Source organism: Rattus norvegicus, chromosome 13, assembly GCF_021556685.1.
Source record: "Rattus norvegicus strain SHRSP/BbbUtx chromosome 13, alternate assembly SHRSP_T2T, whole genome shotgun sequence".
Lineage (NCBI taxonomy): Eukaryota > Metazoa > Chordata > Mammalia > Rodentia > Muridae > Rattus > Rattus norvegicus.
In genome coordinates this window covers 45381758-45403630 of record NC_141546.1, presented here as the reverse complement: position 1 = coordinate 45403630, position 21873 = coordinate 45381758, and the positions used below count along the sequence as shown (strand labels likewise).

Sequence of the window (21873 nt, the reverse complement as noted above, 5' to 3'; positions counted from 1 at the left end):
TCAACTGGAATGGAAATGATCCTATTGAAGGTTGGATATGCAGGAAAGAATGAGGAACATTCTGGAAACGTGAAGCTTCGAACCATGACCAAAATTAAGACATGTGACAGTACCATCACCCTCTAAAAGCGTGGTGCTACCCTCTGTGGTCAAGTCCTCCTCTACTGACAACTAGAATTCAGTCTCTATGCCCGAGTGAGTAACACATTAGCAGATGAGTTCATTCCTTCTTTTTTATATGGTTTACAGAGTTTTCCTTCCCTTAGATTGGTAGTGACACTATTCCTTTAGTGGTTACCATAAATTACTACTTGTATTCTCCTATTAATATTTTGCTTTGCTTTTTGATACAAGGTCTCACCATGCAGCCAAGGCAGGCCTAACTTTCCATCCTGCCTGAGATTCCTGAGTGCTAGGACTGTTATGGTGTATACTACCACACCCAGCCTATATCATCTCTTTTCTTTCTTTCTTTATAAATCCTGGCTGCAGTTTCCCCTCTCAGTCCCCCCCCCCACCTCCCAAGTCTTCTTCCATATCTCCATATCTCTTCAGAAAAGTACAGGCCCCTGGAAATAGCAACCAGCCATGGCATATCAAGTCGCAATAAGACATGGCACCTCCTTTATTATTAAGGCTAGAAGAGGCAACCCGGTAGGAGGAAAGGGTCTCACAGGCAGGCAACAGGGTCAGAGAAAGCTCTTGCCCCCACTGTTAGGTGTTGTACAAGAACGCCAAGCTACACAGCTGTAACATATATGATATGCAACTGGCCTAGGTCACTCCCATCCAGGCTCCTGGTTTGGCAGTCCAGTCTCTGTGAGCCACTATGGGTCCAGGTTGGTTGATTCTGTGGATTTTCTTGCTACATCATGTATTTTTTTTTTTTAAAAAAAGTGTTTTTTAGTTTTCTTTTCTTGGAGGGTGGAGGGATATGCGTGTGTGTGTGTGTGTGTGTGTGTGTGTGTGTGTGTGTGTGTACGTGTGTGTGTACGTGTACACGCGCATGCATATGTGCATGGGTGATAAGCCTGATGTGAATGTGGAGTTCAAGGGATAACTTGCATGAATTAGTTCTCTCCTTCTACTTCTTAAATCTTAGGAATCAAATGCAGGTTTTCAGGCTTGATGGCAAATGCCTTTATCCACTAAGCCATCTTGCCAGCCTATGGGGTTTATTCTTGACTTGCCAAAGTTTACTATGGTTTAACCCTCTACTGCTTATCTAACAATATCTTTTCCCCATTCTGACCCAGATTCTGTTGTTGATTTACTGCCCACTAATTTTGTATATATTTAAAACCCCACAAAAGATTACTAATTTTGGGCTGGAGAGATGGCTCAGCCATTAAAGGCTAGGCTCACAACCAAAAAGTAAGATTACTAATTTTGCCTTTTAATAGTAAATATTTAAACACACACACACACACACACACACACACACACACACACACACACACACACACACACTATCAAAGCCCAAACTCTGGCCTTTTCCTTCTCACAGTTAAGTGATTTTCATGGGGTGAGGTGCTAGTGAGGGGCAAGTGCTATCCAGAAGGATCCGGATTTTTAAAAAGTGTTCATGGACCATGACTGAAGGGAATAGCTGTCCCTGTAATTAGTGTGCACAAAGACAAGAAGAAATAAACCAGCACAGTAGCTGGAGAGATCTACTCAGTATTCTAAAGTTGGCATTATGGTCCTCTTAGAGCCAACCCTGCTACCTGAAGTGTCAAGAAAATATTATATTCATGATTAAACCCCTGGAGCCTCTTCCTTTCTCTATACTGGGATTCTAAGGCAAGCCAAGACTTCTAACACCACACTGATTCCTGATGAACTGGCTTTGCTGCTAAGTTCCTCTTTCTTGTTTGATCAGCAGTTTTCTCATTTAGGCATTTCCTGTAGGGTGCTGCTGACTATTTCATTTCCTACCAGGGTGTTTTCCTCCTCTCAGTGTTCACATGCCAACTTTCAGATGAGCTCTGTTACCTCTTGTCCCAACCCAGCCATCTGAGAACCACAAGGTACTTTCCAGCTCCTGGGATCCGACATTGTAGGAGGACATATGCTTGCAGGCACTTACTATGCTGGCTCTTTTCTTTCTAAGCCATTGCTTGCTTTTCTTCCTGAGTTGATGTTATGTCCTGAGATCTGTATCCTCTTTGCCAGGTGTCTTTTGTTCCTTGTATGTCCCAGTCTGCTTGAGGGTACCAAAGTCACCAAGACACTGTTTCTATGCCTCTATGTCCAGCCTTGGAAATAGGTAGACATTCACCTTCAGGATAATGTCACTAAATGTTTTTGGAACCAGAAATCAGAACCTGAAAACATACATTCTCACTAAAGTCACTGTCCTGAGCAATAGCCACGATGGAGATTTGCCAAGACAGCGATTACAATGTCGACTTAAAAGAGAAGGCTTAGATCTGATTTTTCTTTCCAGGATATTGTTGTGAGCTTATTTTCTTATTACAGGATGTATCTTTCTAAGAGGCTGGAACACACATCAAGAAATATTCAGACTGTGCTACTAAAGGTCTTGAGAGAACAGGTGGACTTCAGTGTCTCCCTCCCTCCTACTCCTGTCGACCTGTCCCCATCCAGTGGAACTCGGTCTTTTTTTGGATTATCTGTTTCACTTAGAAAAGGTAGTGGGTTCAGCTTCTAGGGGGAAAGGCTGTTTTTCCCCATGTGGTATAATCTTGGCTGAGTTTGTCACGTCGTTTTTATTGTACTGAAGTATGTTCTTTCTACTTCTGGTGTCTTCTGAATTTTATCGTGTTAAATTGGCCAGCAGCCTTTTCTGCATTGCTGTCATGATCATGTGACTCCTAGCCTGAAATCTACTTATGTGTTATACCATACTTCATGATTTGAATGCTGAACTAGCCCCCTGGAATAAAAGCAATGTTTGTTGATGATCTTAATCCATTCTTAAATTCCATTAGCAACAATTTTTGTGTCTGTATTCATGGGGAAGTTGTTTCTGTGCAGCTTTCTCACCTGGTTCTGGTATCTGGGTAGTGGTGGCTTTATAGAATGTTTGATGCAATGTCTCTCCCTTCTGTGTATGGAACGGTTTGGAGAGCATTGGTGTTTGCTCTTCTTGAAATGTTTGGTAATTGGACTGTGAGTCCTTTTGATCCTGACATGTTCAGTGTTGGGAGATTTCTTGCTACTTTATTCGCCTTATTGGTGTGGGTTTGTTTAACTTGTTTGAATCTCCTTTTTTTGATGTTGGTGGATGAACCCGTATAGGAATTTACCCATTCTTCTGAATTTTCAGGAGTATAACTTTCCATCGTAATCACTAACGCTTGCTCTGTGGGTGTCACTGGAATCTGCAGTAGCCCCCCCTCCTCTCAGTTTTATTAGAGTCTTCCTCCTCATCAGCTAATGCTTCGTCAGCCTTTTCCATCTTTTTAAAAGGCTCCACTAGGATTGATTTTTATATTGTTCTTTTAGTGTTTATTTTATTAATTTCTACTTTTATCTCCATTGTTTCTTACTGTCCACTGCTTTGGGGTTTGGCATGTTCTTGGTTTTTTCTAAGGTCCCAAAGCACATTGTTAGGTTTGGGGTTGTTTTTTTAGTTGTTGTTGTTTTATATATTTTTCATGTAAGTATTCATAGCTATAAACTTTCTTCTTAGAACTAGCAAATTTTCTGATATGTTGTGTTTTTTATTTTCATTTGATTTTAAGAAAATTTAGATTTCTGATTTCTCATCCTAGGATGTGTTTTTTCATATATATTTTTTAAATAATTTCTAAAATTTTTCATACTATTGTTTTCTTGTTTAATTCTATTCTGATAGGATAAGATACAATTAGTTATCCTAGTTCTTTTGTATCTTGTAAGTCTTGCTTTGTGGCTAGAATACGGTATATTAGAGAGCGGCACATGGGGTACTGAGAACGTAGATTCTATAGCTTCTGGATGGAATATTCTGTCTTGATCTGCTTAGTCCATTTGAACCATGGTGCTATTTGGTCCCGAGGCGTCTTTGCAGATTTACTTACTTAAAAATGACAATGGACTATCAAGATCACTCTGCATTATTATTAATTTGGGACCTATCTGACCTTTTGTGTCCATCAGCGTTTATGATTGGGAGCTCGAATGTTTTGCATATATCTTTACAGTTGTATCTTAATGATTCTCCCCTTTATTAGTGTAATGGCTTTCCTCATCTCTTGTAATTTTGATTTGATCTCTTCTTTACTGGATATCGGAATAGATATGCCAGCTTGTTTTCCAGCTGCCATTTCTTGATAGCTTCTCTTCCGCCCTTTATCTCTTTACCAGTGAAGTGTATGCCTTAAAGACTGCAGAGATTTGGATCCCATTTTAATGTACTCATCCAGTCTGTACCAATGTATTGGTAAGCTTAAGCTTATTATTGAGAGATAGTTATTCATTCTTATAATTTAAGCAGCAGTTTTAAAATTAGGCATTCTAACACAATCCAGTCTAAAAATATGCTAACTTGGTATCTGATGAAGGGTGATGGTGGGAAAATAGGAAAAGTCTTTATTTTTCATTCATGAACTCTGATGCTTCTCTAAGAATAGTAAACTTGGTACAAGAAAAGCATTGCAGTTGCTAACATAACAAACACTCTTGGATCCATGCCAGGTGTAAGCTACTCAAGAGAAATTGCCCCTTCATTAGTTTTCAGTGATTTTATATTTTAGTGTCTTTGGGTTGTTATTTTGTTTGGTTCGTTTGGGTTTTGTTATTGTTGTGTTTTGTTTTTAACTTTTTATTTAACTTTGTGAGTTTCACATCATGCGTCCCAGTCCCTCTCATCTCCCCATACCCTCATATCTGCCCTTTGCCCTGGCCATACCCCCAAAATAAAAAGCACACAAACAAAAGACAAGCAAAGCATAGAAAGCATCTCACTGTGGAAGCTGTAGTGTGTCACAGTGTGTCCTACAGTGTACCCCTCTGACCACACATCTTCACTTGCAAATGTTCATTGCAATGAGTTATTGGTCTGGTTCAAGATCTATGACTTCTATGATACCATTAAATTCCTTATCAGGACTCATCCTGGTTATCCTGTTGTTGCCCTGTATCATGGAGATCCTGCAGCTTTGGGTCAGCAGGCCTGGACCTTTCACACATCCCAAGCATTTACAGATGATATAAATTTTGAATCTCAGAGCCCTGGCTCTTTGCCTGGGTGGTAGCTGAGCGGGTCAGCATGCAGGCTCTCCCTTAACTGTACCACCAGGGTAAGCGCTCCAGCACTGTCCCAGCTAGACCATCTAAAACCTCCATCAGCAGAAGAGAAGGCGGGGTCAGCTCTCCTGCTCCCATGACCTTGAGGATGTCTCACCAGCACCCATGCCTCTGGAGCCAATTCTGCTGTGCCCAGTCAAGGAGTGGGGCCTACTCGCCCTTGTGTGCAGCTTTCAAGAGGGTAGGGGGTAGGACAGCATTCCTGCTCTCACACCCTTGGGGCTGGCTCACCCATGCCTTTGCCTTCAGGGACAGCTCCACTGTGTTGTCTAGGTGAGGTGCAGGGCCCACTTTCCCTGTGTTCTACAGCCAGTGAAAGGGCAGGGCTAGCTCTCTGGTTCTCATGCCTGCAGGGCCAGCTCTCCAACTACTGCACGTGGCAGCAAGGGAGGGGTATCACATCTGCACCCACACTACCTCATGGCAGATGAGTGGTGGGGCCACTTCTCCTATGCTCTTGCCTTCAGGTCTGCTCAACTGTGCCTCCTCCACCAGGGCCAACTCTTCTACTGTGTTGCCCAGGCAAGGTGCAGGACCAGCTCTCCTGAGTGCTGCAGCCAGCTAGCAATAGGGCCAGCTCACCTGCTCTCTCTGTGACACCAGGGCCAGCTCTCCAAACTGCTACAGGTGGCAGAGGAGAAGCTTTGGGGTATTTTAATACTATGTTTTTTAAAGATAATTCAACAGGAATCTGAAACAAGTAGTGAGATTTATAGTGTGGTGTCAGGTTTCTGACATTTTTTTTTCTGTAATATGACTTTTCCCCTTGTAGGAAAATTCAGCTATACTCATTAACTTCTAAATGAAATGGTTATTGGTGAAATTAGCTTACAAACTCAAAAGATTCCAAACATTTTTTAGCCAGTATATAAGCTTTTGAGATTCCCTTACTCTAAAGCAGTGTCATTGTGACTGAAACAGCCATCTGTAATTAGAAAGGCAAATGCAAAGTAGAAGGATTTACGTGTAATAGCTGGATTTTTTTTTTCCCCCCCAGAGCTGGGGACTGAACCCAGGGCGTTGTGCTTGATAGGCAAGCGCTCTACCACTGAGCTAAATCCCCAACCCACTGGATTTTTTTTTTAAAACTCAGATTTCTGTTTCTGGCAAGCTGGCCTGAGATAAGTAAAGAGAAATTCTTACACTAAGATCATCCCATTTCTGTCAATGTCTTTGGGGTGGATAAAGACTTACATTCTGATAGACTCAGGCATTAGGTCAATGTCTATCTTTCTCAGCAGACTGTGAACTTTTAAACTTGCTGTTTTATATTCAAGCCACAAGTATATGACATATAATAGATGTTCTATTAATATTTGCTGATGGATTTTTTTTGTTCATTCCCTAAAATCAGCTGTCTTTCTGCCTTACAGAAATCAGTGATTGAGCCTAAACCTCCTTTGAACTGTAATCAGCTATCTCAAGAGGGGAAGTTATTTACTTCCTGTCTTGTCTTGGTTGGTGGGCTCTAATCCTATCACTGCTACTTTAAATTTAGTGAGTTATGACCGGTATTTAGAAAGTAGAACAGAATAGGAAATATAAAAAGGTGCTACACGTAAGATTTTCATTGTAAACATACTGGATTATAATTTCAAAACATCCTTGCCTACTACCCAGATTCAGAATATCAAAGCGCTCCCAGCATCTCTCACATGGCAGCTCCAAGCCAGCCTTTCTTTAAGATATTTGTGCTTTGGTGAAACTACTGCCATTGTCACTTGTCTTGCTGGAGATTCACCACCCCGAGGCCTGAGCTTCTGGGAAGCCTGCTACCATCAAACTGTACTCCAGCATTGTATCTGTATATTGTATGACCTTGATCTCCTGCATTATAAGTTCCAATAGAGCTCAACCTTGCTAGTCACTGTCGGTTTCCTCATCAGCTGGTGAATGGGGACTAGCAAGGTCCTTCCTATATACACACTGACAAGGAATTGTGGTTGAAGGAAAATTCAGAAGTCATTTCTCAGCTCTGACCTGCTATGTCACCATTCTCTGCACCCTTGTAACAATAGCCCCCACCGAACCACTGTTTGTTTTGTTTTTGCTTTTTGAACTAAGTTGGATGGGAGAGGCCAGCCAGGCTCAGTTACCACCATCACCTAACATTGGCCTGATACCTAATAGCCCACTTCCATAAGCCCTGTCTTAACCATTCAAAGCATTCTGGGCAAAGTGCCAGCTCAGGAACTCGGCCTCTTTGAAATCGAGTGCCCCTGAAACCTCCACCCTGGATCGGGTGGCTTGTCCCCTGCTGCAGAGCTTAATAGAACATTTATATCGCTCTCCTCTGAGATCTGGAAATGTGCATTCGGTTTTAAATTAGACTTTTTGGAACAGTTGGCCTCTGATACATCTTCTTTGGGGGTAAAGAGATGATGCTAGAACTGATGGAGATCTGTGCACTTGAAAGTTTCATTCTTTTTTTGAAAGCTGCTGACACAGTCTCATTGTCACAGAATTAAATGACCCTGCTGTTTCTACCTGCTCACAGCTTCAGCCTTGGGACCCTGAAATTAGCTCCTACCACATGGCAGAAACATTGGTTCATAAACATACACATCTACGAACAAGGACTCTGTGCCTAATAAAGTGCTGCAGTGTAGATAGGCAAAATGTACTGTCTGAGTAAGGAGAGGTAAAGGATGGGTGCTGCTCCCGGTATGGACTAGGTTTAGAACCTTGCATAAGTGGTGGGTCATTTGTTCATTTGTTCGTTCATTTGTTTTGTTTCTGTCTAACAGAAAGCCCCGTTGACTTCAGGAAATGTATTAATATAAGAAATTACAAAGATGGGGCAAGGAGTGCGCAGACAGCTCAGTGGTTCAGAGCACGGGTGCGCTTCCACGGGGCCCAAGCTCAGTTAGGTCCCAGTCATCTGTCAGCTTGTAACTGTGACAGCAAATGCAGAGGATCTGATGCCTCTGGCCTCCTCGGACGACTGCCTTCATTTCCACATCCCCACATGCAGATGCACACACCTACACATGATTAAAAATAATAAAATAAACTTTTAAAAGGGAGCAAGAGACAGTCCTACATCCAGACAGAGCAGACCACACATCTGCTGCCTCACGCTTGGGCGGGGTGGCGGACAGTGTGGAGAAGAGGCTGTATGTTCCAGTTCTGTCCCGCCCTTATCTGTTAGAAAGGGAAGACTTCTTGCTGGTTTTGTAAGCACACAGCTGGAAGGAGCTGTTGCAATCTTATTTGACTACTCCTGCTTTTGTCACAGGCAGAGTGGGGCTCCCATTCTAGCCAAAAAGGTTGTGATAAGTTTCAATATAAATAGATCTGGGCCCACCATCGCACTTCCTAGTCCATTGTTAATTGTGCTGCATTTCTATTCTAAATTTAGCTACCTTTCTTTTTTTCTTTTCTTTCTTCTTCTTCTTCTTCTTCTTTTTTTTTTTTTTGACAAAGATAACTATGCAAACATTTAAAAGAAAAACTTTACCCAAAGTTAACCACCCCCAACTTCTGTTGGGTTTCCTGCAATGTTTAGATGACTCATTCTCTTCCAAGAAATCTTAAAGAAAAGAGATCCAGGCCATGTGTTGGTGCACAAAGACCACACTGTAAATTCCTTTTCCTCCCTGCCTAGAAACCCCTTTGCTTCTGTACAGAGAAGGGAAAGCTCTGCAGCCCTCATTGTCTTCTACTTGGCTTCATCCATTTTGTTGTTCCTAGGAATAAATGTGCTCCTTGTCTTTGGGTGGGGCTCCCTGGTAGCTTCCCCGCTCCTTTAGCCCCTCGGTGGAGATCTGCGGGAAGTACTTCCTGGGGCCTTACTTTTCCCTGAAGGCCCACTGTTAAGGCTTCTGGGTTGGAGAACAGGTGGCCTTTTATCATCTGTGAAAGGAGAGACACTGGTCAGTTCCTGCCTCTCTTCTGGGCCAGAATGGCTCATTAGAAGCTTTAGTTGTATATTCTAACTGAGCTAACTAGAGCTAGCTACTCGTGTGTTCCCAGCCCAGCCAGAGGGAATGGTAAATCTGATTGCTTCAGCAGCGAGTTCAAATAAACAGGGATAATAGTTCATTGGTCCTCCCGACTAATCAGAACACAAAAGGAAACATCTGCCGTCTTAATTGCTGTTTTATTGGTTAGTCTTTCCCTCCTCTTTCCCTCCCTTCCTCTTTCCACTCCTGGACTCCTACTAGTTTGTTTAAGACCAGTCTAAGCGATGTAGCGCAGGATCAGGTACATCTCATTTAACCTTTGCCATTTAAACTTAGGATGAGGTGAGGAAGGCAGAAAGGCTGTCAAGAGGAGCTTCTGGAGCTGGGAGGGCGGGCAGCTGATAGTGACACTCATGGTCACCTCTGACCTGTTGACTCTGAGGCAGAGGGTGAGTCATTTTCTCCTCTCTTTACCTTCTTGCCCCTCTGTGGAGCTCAGCCTTCCTCTCCATGAGAGGAAATTCCATGGGAAGTTATAGACTAACAGTTGAAAGCTCCTGTCTTCCCAGGTGACTGAACCACAGGAACTAGGAGTGGGAAATCTAAAACAGGCATGATATCCCTGAAGCTTTCATTTTGCTGCCATCAGGGTCCTCACAGAAAACTTGTGCCTTGTCTTTTACTCTGCTCTGAAGCCAGTCTGCTTGACTCTAAGATGGACACACAGTTAGAAATAAGTTTGAGACACAAAGAGACAATTCCAAATGAAGTGTCTTCAATAAGGCAGAACTGTTTATCAAGAGTAAACAAGAGAAATTTCATTCTTGATTAAGGCCAGAAGGCCAGAAAGTGTTCTTGGTTTTTATTCTAAAGCAGGTAGTGACTGTCTTTTCCCGTGGGATGGGATTCTACTCCAGTCCTTCGTGACTGGCTAGTCTTTATAAGAATCTGCACAAAGGAAATAAGAATGGGGCCAAGAATGCAGCAGGGCCTTTGTATGAATAAAAGCTTTACTGAGTGGGGGATTAAAGCATTTACACAAAGGTTTTATGAGGTGGAGAAGAAACAAAAGATTTGAATTCTTCCTTAGAAACAAAATGTGTTTGACAGAAAAGACTGATATTTAATGTTTTTCTTATAATGAGGAGACGGGCAAAACATGGTGTAGAACCATAGAATGGTAGAGGTTGTCATAGTAAGCTTCAGCTGTCAACTTGACAGACCTAAGAGTCAACTGGGAAGAGGGAGCTCAGAGATTGTCCTTGGCATGTCTGTGAGGTATTTTTAAATTGCTAATTGATGTAGGTGGTTAGCCCACTGTGGGCAGTACCATTCCTAGGCAGGTAGGCCTGGACTGTGTAAGAAATGTGGCTGAAAGTGAGTCTGGAAGCTAACCAGTAAGCATCCTTTCTCAGTGGTCTCTCTTCAGTCCCTGACTTGAGCTGTTGCCCTGGCTTTCCTCAGTGGCGGACATAGACTGGGCTATGTAACCAAACAAACCCTACTTTCCCCCAAGTTGCTTTTGACCAGTGTTTTGTTGTAGCATTAGAGAAACCAAGCAAAGACAGGAAGAAAAGGTCTTTTTGTTGTTGTTGTTAGTATTTTAGGCTAGCATATAAAGTGATGAGTCCTGTCCCAGCACCTTCATACATGTGTGTCATTATATTTTGTTCCCTCCCTCAGAGTTCTGTGTTCCTCCCTCGAGCGGTTTCCTTTTCTTCCCCTGGTTAACACCAACTTCTGCTTTCTTAGGACGTGGACCTCATTACTCTATTTCCCAGCTCTCTTAAAATCTCTTCCTCCCCTTCATCATGCCTTGTCCAGTTTCACAACCTACACATACAGTTTTCAATCTGGATTCTCTATGAGAGAACAAACATGGTATTTGCTTTTCTGAGTCCGACTTATTTCACATCACGTAGTTTTCAGTTACAGCTGTTTTCTTATTTTCTTTCAAAAGTCATGATTTCATTTTTTTTACTACATAAATTTTTCTTGTGTATATGCACATTTCACTTCTCTATTCATTTGTTGATGGACATCTAGAATGGTTCCATTTCCTGGCTATTGTGAATAGTGCAACAATAATCATGTATGTACATGTATCCCTGGTGTGTGTCCCAGAGTCCTGTGTTGTGCTCCCAAGATCCGTGTAGCTGAGTCACATCACTGCATTGTAGCTCTTAGGACTCAGCTTTGTCGTTGGTTTTCTTATGACACCATTCTGACTGAGCTGTGATAGAATCGAAAAGCAATTTAATTTGCATTTTTCTGATAGCTAAGGATCTTGAACATTTTTCAAATATTTCCTGGATGTTCTGTGTGTGTGTGTGTGTGTGTGTGTGTGTGTGTGTGTGTGTGTGTGTGTGAGAGAGAGAGAGAGAGAGAGAGAGAGAGAGGAGGAGGAAGAGGAGGAGGAGGAGGAGGAGGAAGAGGAGGAGGAGGAGCCAAGGATATGTTTGATAGAGTGAGACATGGTGAGGTGGAGGGGGTGCCCTCTGTGGGCCCATGCTGAGGCATCCCTTCCCCCTGAGGTACCAGCCATAGGATGGATACAGTGTGGAGTAGGGTTTATTTAGGGTATGGGGAGGGGAATTGAGGAGGGAGTAGAGACAGAGGAAGGTGGGGGGGGTAGGAAAAAGAGGAGGAGGAACAAAAGGAGGAGAGAGACACAGAGAGAGGAATAACGGGGGGAGGGGCTGGCCAGGAACAGGTGGCGAGAGGAAGAAGAGGCAGAGAGCAGCAGTGAGGGGATAAGAAGGCGAGGAGGGCAAGCAGCCTCTTTATAGTGAGTCAGGAGGAGCATCGCCTGGAAGGATGCTAACACTGACCACTGCATTTCTTTCTGTAGGAACTATCTATTCAGCTCAATAGCCCATTTATTGACTAGACGATTTGTCATTGGGGTCTTTAATTTTTGAAGGTATTTGTAGATTCTAGATAACCAGATGGTTACTTGGAAAAGACCTTTCTCCCATTCTATGACTCTCTTTATTCTGGTGGTTTTCTTTGTTACACAAAACGTCTTTTTAATTTGATGTTACCCACTTTCTCAGTTTTTAAGTGTATTTTCTGTGCTATTAGAGTCATTTTCAGAAAGTCCTTGCCATTGCATATATCTTGGGATATCTTCCCTGGGTTTTCTCTAGACTTTTCAAAGTTCCAGGCCTTACAATATGACGGAGAGATTTTCATTTTACAGGAAAGAAATTAAGCCTGGAGAAACAGACCAGAGCAGCCAAATTACAGCAAATGCTGGTGTTTGACTATGAAATGTCCTTCATGGCCCATGAACACTTGACTCCAGATGAAGGCACTATTTGAGAAGGTTGGGGAACCTTTAGGAGTTGGAAACTTCCTGGAAGAAGGGAGTCATGGGTAACAGGCCTTGAAGTTTTATAGTTCGTCTGGACAGCCTGCTCATTCTCTGCTTTGTGATCTGCCCACTTCCTCATTCCTGCCACCCTCCCTTCCCCAACCGGAGGGAAGGAAACCTTCTTGAACTATAACCTCTGTAACCTCACCTTCCCCAATTGCTTGAAAGGTCTTCTATCATCGCAACAATGAAAATGACAAAGACAGAGCAGGGCTGGAAAAGTTGAGACTGGCAGCGACTGTTGTAGTTGCTCATTTGTGGTCCTTCCACCCCATTTTTAAAATTACCAAATACAAAACACATAAGTATTCATGATAGAAGTCACACTATATTATATCCCATAATGAATACCCTAATGGAAAAAAAATTAGCCAAAGAACTCAATAGTAAAGTGGCAAAACTATTTTTAAAATGCTCAGGTTCGGGCTGGCAAGATAACTGAGTGGATAAAGGCGCCCAGAAACTATGTGTGGGAGAGAGCTGACTCAGGCAAGTTTTCTCTGCCCTCAGTGTGCCCTGTGGGGGGCCCACATGTTCTCTCCTCCCCTCAGCCCCCTTGAAAATGCAGTGTGAAAGCCGTATGAATGAAAGGACTCTTCTTGCTTTGGAAATGAGCTGTGACGAGTGTTATTTAGAGGCTGGAGATGCAGCTTGGTGGTAGAGTGCTTGCCTGGTACCCACAAGATCCCAAGTCCAATTCCCAGTATGGGAAAGTAGAAAGAAATGCGCTCAGCTGTTATACGTATCTGAATTTTGAGCATTGAAAACAATAACCAATTGTTTTTATTCTCTGCATTTTTGTATTAGTATCTGATATAAAGATACGTTTCTTTCCTGCTTCCTCATTCTTCTATTTCTTTTATTCTTCATGGTTGGATCTAGCGAGGGTAGGCAGTAATGACAGATCAGAGAGCACTGCTGTTCAGAATTAGTCTGTTGGAAACTCCTTAATGTATATTACCAGAATCAGGTAGCATTAGCTGATGTTGCAAGACATTATTAGTGAAGAACCACGACCTTGGGAAGTTGGGGAAGAAATGAAGCAAGTGAGAATTAGGTGGCCTGTAGGTCTTAACATCCAAGCCAGAAAAAACAAATGCACTAATTTTAGGTGCTTTTTCCTTCTAAGGAGAAGGACTGTGCAGACCAATCCTGTGGATCCTAGCTTGCCAAGTTCGATGTGCTGTCAGTTTAGAAGTACAGTACCTTCTTGCTTGGAGTTTTCTGTTGAGTTTAGGGTCTTTGAAGTCCTTGAATATTTGTATTCTGTTCCTTGTCCAATCCTGTTGAACACCTTATTTTCCTTAGTAATCCAATGGAGTGCGTGCCTCTAAATATCTGAGGAAGTGCGGTCTACCTGACCTCAGTTGCTAGGTAGGATGTGGCTCTCAAGCCTGCTTTTGAGACCAATTGAAAAATCAAGGGCTGTAACCCATTTTCCCTCTACACGATTGTCTCTACTGGGCTATAGAAAGGGCCCATTTCATTTCATTAAAACTCTGAGTAATCTGACATAATTGGTTATCTGATTTGCTAGGTTAAATACTGGGCTGTAATCGAAGCTGTGTCCTTTGTAGAGCCTGTGCTGCTCTTGTCTTTGCTGCCACCTCCCATCTCCTTCTGATTTTCAATTAACCTTCCTTCTTCTTTCTTTACAGAGTAAAGAAGTTGGCCAGCAACTCCAGGATGACTTGATGAAGGTCCTGAACGAGCTTTATTCGGTAAATCGAGCTTTATTGGTAAATTGGATGGATGGGCTGCCCAGCTCTTCTGTCCTAGAGAGAAGCAGCATTTGGCAGTTTGCAGCCCTACTCACGTCAGCAACAGAACTCAGCTGAGGCCGACGACAGTGCCTCTTCCCCATTGGGGGTGACCCCACCCATTTTTTCCACATTCATTTTTTTTTAAAACCAAATGAGCCAAAAAATATTTTTCCAGTTGTGCAATTTTATTCTGGCTTCATCTGGGGCACCATCGAAAGAAGCCAGCCAAGGTCTCAGTTACCAGCACAGCTGTCACCATTACTGGCAAGCTAGGGACCCCAAACTTGATGACAAGGAATGTAGCCTACATCACACTTCTGCTTATTGGAAAGGGTTTATAGTCTTAAATTATGCATCAGAACTTAGGTTAATTGTAGTTTGAGATTAGAGCAGATGCTGTGAGGGAAGCACAGATTCCTAAAGTCTGCAATGTGAAGCACCATTTCAGGTGAGGAGAGTGTAGCACACAGCAGAGGGGTAAGCGGCGGCTCAGACAACAGAAGGTTTGAACTCTTCCGACTGTGGCTTGTAGACGGAAATGAGCAGTGAGCCTCAGAAGTGCTGCTGGCTGTTTTCTCTCAGCCATGTTTTGTTAATTATATTGAAAACACACACACACACACACACACACACACACACCCCAAGGAAGTTCCTGCTGCAGTAGCAGGAAGGCTTCCGTTATACAGCTTGTAGCTTTTCCAGACCCTGTCCAGAGTTTGCTTGTGCCCGCACTGTGCCGTTTTCCAGAGTGCCCCAACCTATTTAAATGAAAATGATTTTCTGTAGTTACTTCCTCGATCCCTCCCTCCCTCCCTTTTTTTCTCCCTCCCCTTCTTCCCTCCTGCCCTTCCTCTTATCTCTCACAGGATGGGAGGGCAGTGGTGATATGCTCCGCAAGCCTTTGAGATCAGAATTCCAATTCTTGATCCAAAAGTTTAGGTGTGGCCAGTATGTCATGGCAACTGTTGGTAAATAGACTTGAGTGGTCATCTAATTTGTCTCCAGTGATGCTGCAATTGTTTTGGAATCTCTGAAGCCAAGTAATAGGTGGTACTCTTTGTCCCCTAAGTTTTTAATTCTCTCAAATGAAGTTAAGGCTTTTTAAAAATAGAAGCATGGTATTGTGAACCATTTCCTGAACCTTATCTCTTCATTGCTTAACTTCTCTTATTTTTAGAACATTTTCTACGTACCAAGAAGAGCTGAGGCTTGCCTCTGTAGAATTCTCTAGTACAACAGATGACACATGTTATTCTTCGTTTTCCCAATAACTAAGCATCTTGAGCCTTTGCTCTTTGCTATTGTTTCTCAGAAGTCAAGCAGCAAACCTCAAACCAACTAAGACCCAGCATATGCTTTTGCAGTGAGGCAGCAGAGGAAGAGCAGTGTCTGAAGAGTTTTGATTTAAAAAGCAAATGGTAGTGTGTAAGCTGTGGTGGGATGAGGAAGAAAACCATGGAGCTTGCTGCTCTTTCTGATGACATTCTCCCCATTATTTTTGAGTGTGCATAAGGGACCATTCTTAGACGTTTGTTCTCTCCTGCCACCTTGTGGGATCTGGGGATCAAACTAGGGTCATTAGATCTTGTGTACTCAGCCATCCCCTAGCCCTGAGACCTCTATGCTTAGTCTTCAGACCAATATTGGCAATTGCTTCTGTGGCCACCATGGGCCCATAGTTAATACAGAGCATAAAGCCTTCCCACTAGCATCCACATGCAGAATTAGTGAGTGTGCTGCTCCCCGCTTTGAGGTCAATTAGTATACTTAAGATTTGTCAGTCCCAAATAAGGCCTAGCGATTTACATATAAATGGAAAAAGAAAAACAGAAGAAGACACCAGGAACTCCCAGAGAGTGCAAAGCAGACTCTGGTATACTGAGCCTTACACAGGGTAATATCCCCCATTCCTACAAAGTAGAATGTGTAGCAATGTTTGCAGATGTTTTTAGTTGTCGTGACTGGAAGATTTCGTGGTCTAGTGGCATCTAAAACATAGGGGCCAAATATGCTGCTAACAACCTACAGTGTACAGACAATTTACCACAGTAGTTATCAAGCTCCAAATGTCAGCAGTACCAAGATTGAGAAGCATGTGTCTGCTGACCCCAGACTGCTAAATTATTCACCTGAGAGTGCACTGCCCTGACCACTAGCTGCATGCACTTGGAAGGACACTGCCCACTGCAAATGTCAGCGTGATGATGAGAGTTGGTGTGAAGTTTGTTGGGTTTTCCACCCAGCAGTTCTCCAGAAGCAGCAGCAAGTGCCATGCTCTGGTATCCGAATGTCATGTGGCTGACAATGATCAAGGAATTCATATTTCCAAAATATGAGGCTATAGTTAAGGACCAAATGAGTTTGAAGAGTCTATATAGATCATTAGAAAAGCTGCAGACTAGAATTAAGAGTCATTGCTTATGTAGGGTGAGATTAACTTAGGACTGGCCTGAGATGTGGGTGACTATCCATCCTTTTTGCTGGTTAGTCTAGTGCTCATGAAGAGAGAGCCACATTTAATTCAATACTTGAGAAGCAGAAGCAGGTGGATCTGTTGAGTTCCAGGCCAGCCAGGGTGACACAGTGAAACCTCTTAACCAGTTTCCAAGGACATATTTTTAGTGCTGAATTGGTAGTATTGAGGAAAGAGGATGTTGGTCACTCTACATGAGATCTGGTTTCCTCAAGCAGGAACTTGAGACTATGACCCTGCACTGGCTTTGGAAAGCGATTTGCCATGTGCATACTCTTTGGGCCCTAGGAAGAGATGGGGAGAGTGTCCTCCAAAGAGCATTCCTAGTTGCTCTATTTAAGAAAACAGGAAGGGACCTCTGCTTTCACTGATCCTGTCAGCAATAGAAATCATGTGTGACTTGTGGGTCATTGAAAGAAGAGTTGAAGGTATTAAGAAACCCACTGGATTTTTCAGTGCTCCTCCTACAGTTGCCCCTAACACCCACGAATACTTATTTTGGGGGAACCAATTACTCTAGGGTTGATCATCTAAGTATTTGATGAGCCAAGGGGCAGAGCCCAGGTAGTTCTGAATAAAGATGCCTTTGACAAGAAATCCAGATCCCCGCCATAGGTAGCCAGCTGCTCCTCTTCACCTTCCTCCTCTGCCTGAAGGGGCTTTGATTTCCCTGACTTAGCATCTTGTGCCAGGGGGAGTTTCCCACAGCTGTTCTTGCAGAGAGCAATCCCAGTGATTCTTCCTCGAATGTATGCCCGTCCATTATCCCCTCTCCATCACAACGAGCTGGCTAGCCTGTGAGCCATGGTAAAGTGGCTTTCATTTTCCTTCTGATGTTGTAGGAATGCCTTTGAAGTCAGAGTGCAGTGCTTCCCAAAGACCTCTATATTGTCTGCCTCAACTCTACAGAGTGACTGTGTCTGGAAAACACAGGAAGCCCCCACAGGAATGAGTATATATGGAGGCAGGGAAGCCACATGGATTGACTATGAAGAACCAAAGAAACACTAACCAGAGGGGGGGGGGGATGAGATAGTGAGACCCTCTGGGGCTATCTTTACTCCAGAGGTTGTATGCTTCTGTATTACCCCTGGATATGTCTCCTTGACTTGGTGCAGCAGCTGGTTTCAGGGCTGCTTCAAATTGAAATTTGGCACCTGTTCCCGTGAAACAGTGTCTGCTAATAGTCCCCTGATACTGTTGGTCTATTTGGCCGGCCATTAGGCACTAGCCATAGAAAGACAAATGAGAGATAGTCCTAAGCTCAAGGCATTTGGTCTTAATATAGGGGGTAAGGGCAGAAAAATGAGGTAGCAAGTGAAAGTAAGGTGGCAACATTTTACAAGTCTGTAGTAGGGAGGGGATGGCTCATGCTCTTTGAAGAAGTTCAAGAATGGAATCTTAATTGCCAGTTGCCAGGAAGTCTTAGGTCTTTCACCCTATGTTCTCCCCAACTCCCTTCATTGAGGTCTTACTTCATATTGCTGGATCTTTCCCATTCTCCTTCATCTCTCTTGGGCTCTTACTGATAAACTGTTTTCAGTCTTTTCTTCTCTCTATACTGTTTCCTCTGAGTTGCCTATTTGGGTCTTGCAAATTTTAGCAAACATTGGGAACTTCCTCAAATGGAAGTCTGGAAATCTTCCTATGTAAATATGTATAGATGGTTTTTGAGGCAGGGTTTCTCTATGTAGCCCTGGCTGTCTTAGACTCTCTCTATAGACCAGGCTGGCTTCAAACTCAGAGGTCCACCTGCCTCTGTTTCTGAGTGCTGGGATTAAAGGAGTCCACCACCACACCTGGCTGTCTGCTCTTATTTTAAAGTGTGGCACGTATGACATTTCCTAACTATGGAAGAGAATGCAAAGAAAAAAGTCATGTCATCTCTGAGAATTTAATTTCTTTTTATGAGAGGCTTCTTTATGTTCTTTAAGGGAAGGAACAATAGAAGTTGCTGGTTTGTTACATTGAGTGCTTTGCTCTCCCATGCTCATTGCCAGGTTTCGTCTTCACCCTTTACTTCATAAAATAAAAACTCACTGTTTCATAATGCTTTACATTAATGCTTGAATTCCTTAGTCTCATTCAGGTTAAAAACGAGAAAAAGACCCCTTGTCTGTTCTTCAGCCAACTGGGCAGGTGCCTTTCTAACTTCTTAAACCTGGAAAAGCAGTGATCTGGCCAGGTTTCCGCAAAGCTTTGTTAATACCATTGGTTGTTGGTACACAGAGTATATGAAGGTAAAACTTCCAGGAAATGATGTCAGATTCAGGGTGAAGTGAATATTTAAATTTCTCTCAGTCTAAAATGCGACACAATTGAAGCTATACTGTACCTCTGTATTCTCTATTCCGTCCTCCAACTGCAGGTGAACCTCAGCGTACCCACAGGGCACCAGGTTTTCCCTGTCTACCTACTAGCAACTTCTAAGCTCCAGACATTGCCAGTTGCTCTGGAGTCTAAATCAGCTCCTAATTGAGATGCTGCTCTCAGTTGAGCAGTTTCATTTCTAAATGAGATCAGCATCTTTCTTCAGGATTTCCTTGCCTGTCCTCTATCTTTCCTCCCAGAAGGTTCAGCTTCAGTCCTATGCAGAGGAGAGTCCACTGTCCAGCAGTGGAGAAGATGTAGACTTTGGAGTTAGATTTAAGTTGAATTCTGCCTCTGGCATCTACTAGTTATAAGACTCTCAGTGCCATAAGTAATGCCGTTGAGACCTACTTCCTTTATCTTTAGAAGTGGGAATGCTCATAGGGTTGTGAAAATTGAGTCTGCATAGGCAAAAACTCCTGACACACAGTGTGCACTGAATGCTAGAGATTATTAGTAATATTGAATCAATGCCTTCTCTGTTGTCAGCCACTCACAAGGACTCCCTACTTCTAGGCTTTCTGCCCTTGCTTTTCAAAGAGACCTCATGGCATCAAAATTTCAGCACTAGTGAATTTCCAACTGCTTGATTTGTTATCAAGTATTTTAATCCCACATAGAATCTGAAAGCTGCCTGTGGAAACAGAAACTTCCTGCACAGTAGGGTTGACCCCTGTTTAGCTGGAAGTAATATATTTCGGAAGATTGGGAATGAGCAGAGATTCTGTCTTCCTGGCCTTCTTGCTAAGAAAAAGTGTTCAATTCCTAGACAATAGCTCTTTAGGGAAATTGTGTTCCTTACCCCCCAACTCCCCTCCAGTTTTTATAGAGTCTCTATAACTTTTACAAACTCTCTGTATATAATCCTGGCTATCCTGGGATCACTTTGTAGATCAGACTGGCCTTGAACTCACTGAGATCTTCTTGTATTACTTCCAGACTGCAGGAATTAAAGGCCCGCACCACCACACCTGACCCTATGTCGGTCTTTTATGTTACGTCCTGCTTGTGGCCAATTCAGTAACTTGATATGAGTTGTCCTCTTTCCCATCCTCTTCCCCGAGTTGTGCAGGTCTACAGCCTTCATAGGACATTGTCTAGGGTGAATGAAATTAACGTGTGCATGTGCGTGTGTGTGTGTGTGTGTGTGTGTGTATGTATTATTATTATTATAATAATATAATATATTAAGTACTCAGTACATGATAGGTGCTATGATGTTTCTGTGAGAAACGTCAGGTATCTAATAGAGGTAAAGCAGAGCCTTGGGATCTGAGAGAGGTGTTCTTAGTTCTTGTCTACTTAGTACCATGAGGTGACCAAGCAGTAGAAATCACTGGGCCAATATAAGAGTCACGTTTACAGATAATAATGACTAAAAAGGTTTTTAAAAGTATTGAAATTAATATGGAATCATTACAATAAGCTGCCCTACTCTTAGGTGTAGACCTTAATATATATGTGCTAAACCAGACATTACTGGATTTCCCCCTGGAAAGATGTGCATATTATTTCATGAAGGAGGGGCCCTGCTGAGTTTTGTTAGTCTGTAACGTGAAGTTGGATCCATTGGCTTGACCTCTGGGGGAAATGTCTTGCAGGTCATGAAGACATATCACATGTACAATGCTGACAGCATCAGTGCTCAGAGCAAACTAAAGGAAGCAGAGAAGCAGGAAGAGAAGCAAATTGGCAAATCAGTAAAGCAAGAGGACCGGCAGACCCCTCGCTCCCCTGACTCCACGGCCAACGTCCGCATTGAGGAGAAACATGTCCGGAGGAGTTCAGTGAAGAAGATCGAGAAGATGAAGGAGAAGGTACGTGTGCTCTGGCAACTGTAGAGGAAGGGATGCTTGGAAGGCAAGATTGATAATAATGGGTGCCACAGAGAGCTGAACCAAGCACTTCCTCTCACGCCTAACGACCAAAGGGTCCTTCTATGTCTTGCCAGGAACCTAGCTTCTGGAAAAACCTAAGCATGTGAATCTCAGATTTGAACTTCAAATTTATTGACAAGAATCAGTAGTCACTTTTCTCATCCCATTTTCCAAATCAAGTGAGATGCCCTATTGCTTTGAGAAATAGTAGAGACTGTAGTAGACCTTGTGTTTTGACTTTCAATAGCAGTGTTTATGGTAGAAGTTAGAGGCACCTCTTCAAGGCCAGCAGCAGGGTGGAGAATAGTGTGTGAAACAGGATTGTTATAGAGTGCACATCTGGACCTTTCCTCTCATTCATCAGAGTTGGGATTCACTTGAGAGTAGGGATACACAGGAAATAGCAGCAAAGGGAGCTCTTGATGTGCTGGCCTTCATCTCTCACAGAACAGCCTTCTCTTTAAAACAAAATCATAACAGTAACTGGGATGGGTCATCAAGAAGGCTCATCAGGTAAGCTTGCCACTTAGCCTGGCAACCTGAATCCAAACCCAGGAGCCCACATGGTAGAAGGAAGAAATGACTCCTAGAAGTTGCCTTCCAACATTCACAGAGACACAAAGACGTGTGCATATGAACATACGCACTGATTCACATGAAATGAGCATTTTTTTAATCAAAAAGACTAAAGTGAACTTGTATTTTCTTTTCAGCGACAAGCCAAGTACACAGAGAACAAGCTGAAGGCCATTAAAGCCCGGAATGAGTATTTATTGGCTTTGGAGGCAACCAACGCATCTGTCTTCAAGTACTACATCCATGACCTGTCTGATATTATTGATGTAAGTATTTA

At 43.0% G+C, this 21873-nt stretch overlaps 1 protein-coding gene across 14 annotated transcripts in view; it reads left to right on the top strand.

Annotated features, from left to right (window-relative positions):
• The window catches only part of Srgap2 (SLIT-ROBO Rho GTPase activating protein 2), a 223258-nt gene that overhangs the window by 138993 nt on the left and 62392 nt on the right, over positions 1–21873 (top strand). For all 14 annotated transcript variants that reach the window (XR_015635271.1, NM_001401376.1, XM_087581157.1 and 11 more), the window contains 3 exon segments: positions 14196–14258; positions 20745–20960; positions 21734–21862. Coding sequence is in view for 13 of the 14 variants with exons in the window: in NM_001401376.1 (NP_001388305.1) it covers positions 14196–14258; positions 20745–20960; positions 21734–21862 (408 nt within the window). In the remaining variant the exon portion in view is untranslated.